This window comes from Quercus suber, unplaced genomic scaffold (assembly GCF_002906115.3).
Source record: "Quercus suber isolate HL8 unplaced genomic scaffold, Cork oak 2.0 scaffold_140, whole genome shotgun sequence".
In the NCBI taxonomy this organism is placed as follows: domain Eukaryota; kingdom Viridiplantae; phylum Streptophyta; class Magnoliopsida; order Fagales; family Fagaceae; genus Quercus; species Quercus suber.
The window spans coordinates 1322473-1332728 of record NW_027069601.1 but is presented as its reverse complement, the minus strand read 5'-3'; the positions used below and the strand labels follow the sequence as shown (position 1 = coordinate 1332728).

At 32.7% G+C, this 10256-nt stretch overlaps 2 protein-coding genes and 1 long non-coding RNA gene across 3 annotated transcripts; 2 read left to right on the top strand and 1 right to left on the bottom strand.

Annotated features, from left to right (window-relative positions):
* LOC112000134 (protein FAR1-RELATED SEQUENCE 5-like) lies at positions 1-1152 on the top strand. The gene has a single exon (XM_024032242.2). The coding sequence runs from the start codon at positions 1-3 to the stop codon at positions 1150-1152; it is 1152 nt and encodes a 383-aa protein (XP_023888010.2).
* A 162-nt stretch (positions 1153-1314) lies between these two features.
* Positions 1315-2115, top strand: LOC112000132 (protein FAR1-RELATED SEQUENCE 5-like). Its single transcript, XM_024032241.1, has one exon. The coding sequence runs from the start codon at positions 1315-1317 to the stop codon at positions 2113-2115; it is 801 nt and encodes a 266-aa protein (XP_023888009.1).
* Positions 2116-2941: 826 nt separating this feature from the next.
* Positions 2942-4775, bottom strand: LOC112000125 (uncharacterized). Its single transcript, XR_002881683.2, has 2 exons — positions 4417-4775; positions 2942-3463 (listed from the first exon to the last, which is right to left on the bottom strand). It is a non-coding gene; the product is annotated as an uncharacterized LOC112000125 (long non-coding RNA).
* Between the last annotated feature and the right edge of the window lie 5481 nt (positions 4776-10256).

Here is a 10256-nt window from a genome sequence, read left to right as displayed (position 1 = left end):
ATGAATTATGTATTGTTGCAATTGAAATCTCATNCATATGAATTTTACAAAGAATATGCTCACCGAACTGGCTTTAGTGTACGGGAACATTTTGTAAAGCGAGGAAATGCGGGGCAAATTATAAGGAGAACATTTAGTTGCTCAAAAGAGGGTGAACGAGCTGTTGACAAACATCGCAAAAATGCATCTTATCGTCGTCCAATTTCACGAACAGGTTGTTTAGCACAGATGACCTGTCATCTTCAAAAGGATGGTATGTTACATGTTGTTTCTTTTCATGGTCAACATAATCATGAGTTTGTTCCTTCGCCAATGAAACATATGTTAAGATTAAAGAGAAAAATTTCATCTACTCAAAAAGCCATTGCAAATGATGCAGAGAGGTCTGGAATATCAATTAAACAAACCATTGAATTATTGAGCATGCAAGCTGGGTGTCGTGAAAATCTTGGGTTTATGGATGTTGACTATAAAAATCATGTACATAATGAGAGGGGGATGGCTTTGAGGAAAGGAGATGGACCTACTATGATGGAGTACTTTCATAAGATGCAATCGGCAAATCCATCTTATTTTTATTCAATACAAGTTGATGATGATGGTCAAATCATGAACATTTTTTGGGTTGATGCTAAATCAATAGTTGATTACGGGCACTTTGGAGATGTTGTTTGTTTTGGCACAACTTATCGAACAAATAGATATGATCGTCCCTTTGCTCCATTCGTTGGGGTTAATCACCACAAACAATCAATTATCTTTGGTGCAGCCTTACTTTATGATGAGACTATAGAGTCATTTAAGTGGTTGTTTGAAACTTTTTTACCTGCAATGTCAAGAAAGCAGCCAAGAACTATACTTACAGATCAATCTGCTGCAATGGCTAAAGCAATAACAGAGGTATTTCCTAAATCTAATCATCGTTTGTGTGTATGGCATATTTATCAGAATGCTGCTAAGAATCTACATCATGTATTTCATTCATCTAAGCATTTTGCAAATGATTTTAGTGATTGTTTGTATGAGTATGAAGATGAAGATGAATGGCTTGTTTCATGGGATTATATGCTTAAGGAATATGGTCTTACTGATAATAAATGGTTGTGTAGCATATTTGATGTGAAAGAAAAATCGTCTATGGTATATGGTTGACATATGTTCACTGCTAATATGAAAAGCACCCAACGTAGTGAGTCAATAAACAATGTGTTGAAGAAATACTTGAAACCAAAACACGATTGTGTGTGCTTTTCAGGACATTACTCTAGAGTTTTGGTTGATAAGAGACATCAAGAACTACAGGCAGAGTTCAAAATGAGGCAAACAAAACCGATTTTACAATCTAATGTAGAGATGTTGAGACATGTTGTAGAGCTGTACACCCCAGAAATTTTTCAAATGTTTCAAGATGAATATATGAAGATTGCTGATTGTACTATTTACAAGGCTAATAAATCTGATACTATCACAAAATACAAGGTCAAATATAGTCAAAGAATTCAAGAGCACCTAGTTAAATATGAAGCGTCAACTACAACGGTGGAATGCAGTTGCAAGAAGTTCAGCTTTGTAGGAATTCTTTGTGCCCATGCTTTGAAAGTTCTTGAACATAAAAATGTTAAAAGACTTCCCATCCAATATGTATTGAAAAGATGGACGCAAGATGCAAGGGCTGGTTCTATCAAGGACTATCATGGCATTGATATTAAAGGTAATGCTCATAAGTCGATAGGAAAACGCTACTCTCATTTAAGCCACAATGCTCGTGAAATTTCCACACTTGCAGCAAAGAATGAGATAATGTATGAACATACCAAAGAATGTTTTGAAAAATTAATGAGGGATTTGCAAGAGATTAGAAAAAAATGTCATTCGAATAATATGGAGAGTTGCATAGAGGTCCATGGTGATGTTACTGCAGATGTTTTACAAGGTGATAGCATACATAGGATTAAAACAAAACCTACTATTGGGCGTCCAAAGAGAAGATTGAAATCTGCATTAGAGAAGAAAAATGGCAAATCTCGAAGCAAAACAACAGATGCTAAAAACATGCCAGTGGCTTACAAAAAAAAGCTTGTGAGGCGAGACAAGTTGAATCACTTGGAAGCCTAAATAAAGTAAGATTTGTTACATTCCACTGTAATATATCAATCTTGTAGGCACATAAATTTGTTTATAGTCTACGTGACAATTATTCTTTGCAATTGTTTTCAGGTTTCAACAACTACTTCTTATGTTATCCAAGAAGAGCACCATTTTGGCAAAAGCACTAAATAGGTTGGAGTTAGGGTGCAACTTTATTGGATGGAGATTGAAGACTGTGCAGTTTTATTTGTTCGAGATTGAAGACTATTTTTTATTGTTAGACTATTGGCAAATTGTTAACCTTTAAGTATTTTTTATTGTGATGCCATTGGCATATTGAAGACTATTTTTAATGGTTAGACCATTGGCAGATTGATGATTCCATACTAATCATATTGTCATGTGAGGAGGAATATAGTTTAGGTTGACTTTATTTTAGCTATTGTGAGAGATATGTTTGTGGTTCAAAATGGTACCACTTGTTCTGCAGTCCTAGTTTTACTTGTTCTGCAGTCCTAGTTTACCACAAGTGTATTGTAACTTTCAGTATGGAAGATTTGAAATTCCCTGGCAAAGAATCCCAATAAAAATTCTGCTCTATTGATATCCATTTCCTTGCAGTATCCATTTGTTAATACCTTGCATATTGCTATATCAGGTGGCACACCAAATTTAACTAGTTCTTTCATTACATATTCACCCTCCATACTTTTGTTTATTTTACACAAGCAATCTATTATAAGCTCTATATGCAGTGAGATTGGGTTTTAAATTTTATGCACCATCTCAACTTTCCAAGCTAATGCCTCTGCCACATAATTGTCAAAGAAATTCAAATTACTGCACTAGCAGATAAGAAATAACCATTTTAATAATAAATTGTACCACTCAGGTAAAAGACAAAAATACTTGGCTCAAGTGCTTTCATCAAGATCTTACAACAAAACTTAATTCACGTTGTGACCCAACAAGCATCCAATCCATTGCCAATTGCAAAGGCAATAAAATAGACTCCAGTGCCTTCAGTGGCAGGTTTTTGGAAGCAAATAAGGAGAATTCCAACAAATAGGGACATTACAAAAGAGCTCCATAGTATGAAATGAACCATAAATAAAGCCCATTCCCTGACTGCCTTTTGCCATTCCAATGCAAGAGTAATGCTCAAAACAGATGCGGCTTCAACTTGTGGCAGATAAAACTGCAACACCCTTTTCTCTTTCATTTTAATAGATTCTGACGCTTGTATTAGGCCTTGAATTCCCTTGAATATAAGAAAACAAACTAACCCAACAGCAGCAACCATGTGCAGAATGAACAGAAACAGAGTTATTCTGTCTGTATAAGCTCTTGAATTCAGTGTTGTCAGTGATGGTTGCTGTGCAAAAAGAGAGAAACCAAAAAAAAAAAAACATTCTTGACTTGAAAATTAAGCATAGATTTTAACTCATTCTTTAGTTATACATGAAACTTGACATGAGAGATAGTAAGAAGGAGCCAGAAAAATTCAAATTTGCCACCTGTGAACAGCAAATATATAAGCTATTATTTTTTAATCTTATGAAAACTGACTTCTAATTGTACCCATAAGAAAATAGACAAGTTCTTTTGAGATGACAGACTAGAAAAAGGTTCAAAAAAATTTCTCCTTTTGCAGACTATGAAACAATACTTTTAAATAGAATATAGGATCTCTCCAACACCCTTTAGATTTGTTTCAATTCAAAAATAGAATAAAAAGGTAGAAAATAAAGTTTAAAAAATTTTGATTGTAGCTTCAAAAGAAAATGTCAAAAGCAAAATAATTGCACAAGATGCAAGCACTGGTTGATAGCTAAGCATTAACTTTCCCAGAGTTATTCACTAGGTTCTTGGCCAAGCACATAACCATACTGAGAGTCTGAGAGATTCTTTCCAGAAGACTTCTAGCGGCAATTGGCCGATTCTCTTCACACAGTTTGACCACTAGATATTCATAAAAGTCAGCAAAAATAGGAATTTCAAATCCCTGAAGCTCTGACAACAATTTCAAAGTTGAAAGCAACTTACTATTGTTTCTAGGTCCTTCCACAACAACTCGACAAGTAAAACTATCCAGGCAAACCCCATTTCCTATCACTCATACAACAATGACTTTGACAGTTTGAGACTTAAATCATTCTTGACCCAATTGAAGAAAGTGAGAGCTGATGAGGAATCAGATTGAAACCTCAACTGAACTTAAAAAAAACCAGCTAGCAAATCCTCTTCAGTTCTTGAAGGAATTAAAAAAGTAAATTTAGTTATCTATGAATAAAACAACAGGAATTAAAAAGGAAATTTAGTTCTAACCGGTGAAGCGGCGGAGACTGAGTGAGCCGGCGGTGGACACAGAGGAGGATTGAGGTGGTTGGCCGGCGGTGGAGACCGAGGAGGATTTGAGGTTGGCCGGCGGTGGAGACAGTACAAGATTTGAGGTTGGCCGGCGGTGGAGACAGTACAAGATTTGAGGTTGGTGGAGACAGTACAAGATTTGAGGTTGGCCGGCGGTGGAGACAGTACAAGATTTGAGGTTGGCCGACGGTGGATACAGGAGGATTTGGGCTGGCCGGCCGGCGGTGGAGATAGGAGGCTATGGGTGATTGGTTGGAGCTGGGTTTCGGCCTTCTGGGTAATAGTTTAGAGAGAGAGATCAAACGTATAGAATTTTTGAGGGTTTTTAATTTTTAGTTTTTTTTTATTATTATTTTTTTTAATAAGTAGTGTAGTTAATTAAGATTAGTTGAGTTAAGTTTACTTTAAGTAATCATGTGCAATATATATGTTATTTTTTATGCATGTACCCATAATTATTTATTTTATTTTATTTCAAAATTGAAGTTATTAATCAACTGATCATACAATTAAGAGGAAACGAGTTATGAAAAATTGAATGAAATGCCAAAAATCTGATTGGATAATTAATTTCTATGGCAATGAACGAACTACTTCAAAGTAACAAGCACATATACAATCAAGTTTATTGGGTTCTACAAATAACTATTTTGGAGATGATTCACAATTTCTTTTGTATTTTTAAAAAAGATGAAAGAAAAGAAATTAAGAAAAAGTTACCAAATGAATATGAACTACTATTTATTGCCAAAGGATTATGACCACCTTCAATAGGCACATTTTTATTAAATATGCACTTTTTTTTGTTAGTAGACATATTTTCATTCAACAGACACATTTTCTGTCAATAGGCACATTTTGATTCAATAGACATTCCATTCAATAGGCACATTTTTGGTCAATAGACATATTTTAGTTCAATAGGCATCTTTCATATATATCTAATATGAAGGGTTATGACCTTACTCAATAGGTTATAACATTTAAATATGCACTTTTTGGTATATCTAATTTGAAATATTATGACTTTTCAATAGACACCTATTACTATATATACTACAACAGTACAACTTACCTTGTATATATCTATATATACGACTCAAAGTAAACTAGAGATTCTATCTTAAGGGTCATCAAATAGCCCACAGTCCATAACCCGACCCAAAAACCCAACGGCCCACCGAGCTAATAGGCAGCCCGGCCCGTTATTATCGAGGCTCATGGGTAGCCCACTAGCCCAATGGGTTAGGCCGTGGGCTAGTTTTTATGCCCATGGGTACCCGATGGGCTAACCCAATAGCCCAACCTATTGCCCAACCCGTTGGCCTAACCCATTGGCCTAACCCAATAACTCATAATTCATAACAAAAATATATAGGAAGTGTATGAAGAATTGATCTTGAGATATTATAAAGGAATTTCTTAAGAGAACTCCTTGAACCACTAAGATATTCAAAGTAATTGTACTAAACTTAGTTTACTAAATATATATTTTTCTAGTAGTCTAGCAAATTTGAATTAACTATTTGACCTTTTTTTTATTAAAGATAAAAATAAAAATAAAAATCTATTTAAAGCCTTAATAAAAAAAATTAAATAAGTTTCCATCAACAAAACAAAAAATTAAATAGATTTGACTGTAAAAAAAAATTGTGATTAAGTATAAAATTCTTTAATTCTTTCCTTTAAAAAAATAGATCGATTATTCCCTTATAAAAAATTGATTCTTTCCTTATAAAGATAATAAAATAATATGCTAATACAAGCTCATGAGTAGCCCATTACGCCCAACCCGATAGCCCAGCTTGCTAAAGACTAAATGGGCATTGCCCATGGGTAGGGTCATGGGCTGAAGTTTTCTCTTTCGGCCTAACCCAACCCGACCCGTTAACTAGTTAATAGCCCATTATACCCAGCCCATTGTGCCCATGGGCCAAGTAAAAATGGGTTGGGCCGACCCGACCCGGCCCATTGACGACCCTTATTCTATCTCTTATTCCTCCTCACAAAACACTAATAAATAAAATAACATTACTTTCTTCAACCTAACTAATAAAACTATGTGCTATTTCTTTCAATATCATTTTTTAAATGCATTTTTGCTTACTACTCCAACTCAAAAATAATGGTTTTTTCTTTTCCTAAAACTCATCCAGTAGCTATTCCCGTGCATTGCATGGGTTAGAGACTAGTTTTATTAATAGCCAACAGTCTTGCATAACTCAACTAACACTTCCAATGTTTTAAACGGAGACATTCAATGTTCAAATGCCTTCTCCTCATTGTTGCAACTAATTATCAAAAATATAAATAAATACAAAAATATCCTATTACCTAAATATAATTTGAAATATAAAACCCATATCATGGTGCAACACTAATGGAGTGTGTAAATAGGGGCTTTTACAACTTGTCCTTATCAAAAAGAGAACCTACTCATACTTATCTTATTGTTAAAATTTCTATTCTACATATTCGATCATGTAGTCAAAATGAAGGTGATCTTACCCCCGAGGGGTTGGTTTTGTGATCCATAGGGCCTCATTTGATCCATGATGACCTCGGTTCATAACTCTTACCTAAAATTTCTATTCTACACTTACGCATTAGTCGCTCTCTTTTTTCTTTTTTCTTTGCAAAAAATGCGACCAGGTTTAACACTAATGGAGTGTGTACGTAAATAAGGGCTATTATACCAAGTCCTTATTAAGAAGAGAATCTACTCCTTCCTATCTTGGAAAAAATGGGCATTTGCTCCTTTCGCCAAAATTTTTCAACAAAATGCTTCATATTTAAAACTATTTAAGAAAATGCCCTTCTTTTGAAACCCAATTTTTAAAAAATCGAGTTTCAATTTAAAACTCGATTTTTGGACAATCGAGTTATAGCAAACTGAAAATTAAAATAAAAAAAAATCTGGAACTCGAGCTCAATGTGAAGTACTCGAGTTCATAGAGCTGTAGATCCTTGAAAAAATTCAAGTAGAACTCGGGTTCTATGAACTCGAGTACTTTACATGGAACTCAAGTTCATGGAACTCGAGTTCTCAAAAAAAAAAATTCTAAGTCCACGTTCGCTATAACTTGATGTTTCAAAAATCAAATTTTACATTTCCTTAATTAGTTTCAGACATGGGGCATTTTGTTGAAAAGTTTGTGAGAAAATGGTAAATACCCATTTTGGCTTCCTATCTTATTGCTAAATTTTCTATTCTACTTTTTTGCGCAGTCAACATGAAGGTGATTTGATCCCAAATGATTGGTTTAGCAGTTTCCAATGTCTCGTGAAATCCATGAGGTCTTGTGTTCACAACTCTCAACTTACATCCCCCCCCCAAAATTAAATACTCAACATCAATCTTCTTAGCTTTCGAACAATAATACTATTGACACACTCATATTCGCATTCAATTTCATAATTTACCGACTTGTGTAACCATGAGTGATCAAAAAATGAAGGATGTTTAATAGTGAGTAGAAATTATCCATCACTTAAAGTAATGCAAATCAATAAATTATGAAATCAAGTGTGTCCATTTATATTATTGTTTCTCAAAAGTTTAATTTAATGATAATTTATATTACTTTTTAGGCAAAAATCCATTCACATATTTTTTGCAAAAAAATATGGGTTTTATACGATTGTCATTTTGTGAGAAAGAGCTAGAGCGCCTGCTTTGATTACTTTTTCTGGTGTTTCTCAAAAAAAAAAAAAAAAAACTTTTTTCTGGTTGTGACATATTTTAACATTAATAAATAATAAATGGATTTTCTCTTTTTATTATATTTCCTATAAGTGTATAAAATTAGAGAGAGAAAAAAGTACTAGCAAAAATTTTCCTTTCTATCCTTATCACCAATGAATTGACTTTTCCCTTATTTTTAGGCAATTAATGCATGATATTAATGCATTATACACATTAAATTCAATCAAATTGTCCATTCTCAAAATCAGTTCCCCATTCAATGTCTTTACAAAGTTTTTTTTTTTTTTTTTCCTCCCTCTCTGTTTTTTAAATGCATTCCCAGTTGAGTTTCAATACCCATCAAAATGGGGTTTGTGAGCTTTTGATTTTCAAAAAGAAAATGTTAACGAATGCCTATTGATTAATAATTCATTTAAAAAAAATTTATGAAAAAAAATATAATTAATATTTTGACAGTTTTTTTTATTTTCTATAAAAATTGTGTCAAAATTTTCTTAAAATAGATTATTAATCAATACTCTAAAAATACTCATTAGCATGACCCTTTTCAAAAATAGAATTATCTTTTTTTTTCTTTTTTATTCAATCTCCGAAAAGTGTATAAAATAGGAGAGAGAAAAAGTAACAACTTTTTCCTTTGCATCCTCATCACCATTGAATGGATGGTTTTTCTTTTAAGAGGCAATTAATGCAATGTATTAATACACATTAAATTCAATCAATTTGTCCATTCTCGTGACTCTATGTAACTGTTGTTTCATCTTGCAATAAAATTGACCCTCGGGTCTGGTATCTTAAAAAAAAAAAAAATTTTAATTAAAAAAAAAAAAAAAGGAAATGTCCATCCTCAAACTCAGTTCACCATTCCATGTCTTTAGAATTTTTTTTTTTATCATTCTCAAAAAAAAAAAAAAAAAAAACAAAAAAAAGGAAATGTCCATCCTCAAACTCAGTTCACCATTCCATGTCTTTAGAATTTTTTTTTTTATCATTCTCAAAAAAAAAAAAAAAAAATCGCCTCCCTCTATTTGCTTTTGAATGCGTTTCCCAGTCCAGTTTCATTACCCATCAAAATGGGGTTGTGCTTTTCAAAAATGGAATTATATTTTTTTATTCTATGATTCTTTGATTTTAGGAAAATGCTAAGGAATGCTCTTAGGGTATTAGTTAACAATCTATTTTAGAAAAATTTTGACATCATGTTTATGAGAAAAAAAAAAAAAAGATGTTCAAACATTAATTGCTTTTTTTTTTCCCTTAAAAACTTTCTTTAAATAGATTATTAATCAATGTCCTAAGAACACTCGTTAGCATGATCCTTGATTCTATCTCCAAAAAGTGTATAAAATAAGAGAGAGAAGAAGTAACAATTTTTCCTTTGCTATCCTCCTTACTGATGAATGCAAGAGTTTTTTTAATAAACTATTTTAAGAAAGTTTTGATATCACTTTAATGGAAAATATAAAAAATCGACAAAAATGTTAATAGCTTTTCCTATAAAAAATTCTAAAAAAAATTTCTAATCCAATACTCTTAACCAGGACATTAGTTAACTTTTCTCATTCTTTTTAGAGGCAATTAATGCATGTTATTAATGTATTATACACATTAAATTCAATCAATTTGTAAAATTCAGTTCACCATTCAATGTCTCTAGAAAGATCTTTTTTCTTCTTCTTTTTTTCCATTTATTTTCACCCTCTCTCTACTTTTGAACACATACCTTAGTCAAGTTTTAATGCCCCTCAAAAAGGTGTTGTGATTTTCAAAATAATTGTTTTACAATGAAGAGTTGGGCTTGTGTCTAGTGGCCAGTTCCACTAGACACATTGAAATGCAGACACGTCCAATTTTGAACACGTGGCAATATCCTAACATGTCCAATAGACACGTGTTGATATCCTAGCATGTCCATATCCTACATTTCAAAAAAAATATTCTAAACCAATACTCTTAATCAAGACATCCGTTAACTTTTCTCATTCTTTTTAAAGACAATTAATGCATGTAATTAATGTATTATACACATCAAATCCAATCAATTTGTGAAATTCAGTTCACCATTCAATGTCTTTAGAATAATCTTTTTTTC

Coding starts and splice junctions, on each gene's coding strand:
- LOC112000132 (XM_024032241.1), top strand. CDS start 1,315: ATGAGGCAAACAAAACCGATTTTACAATCTAATGTAGAGATGTTGAGA.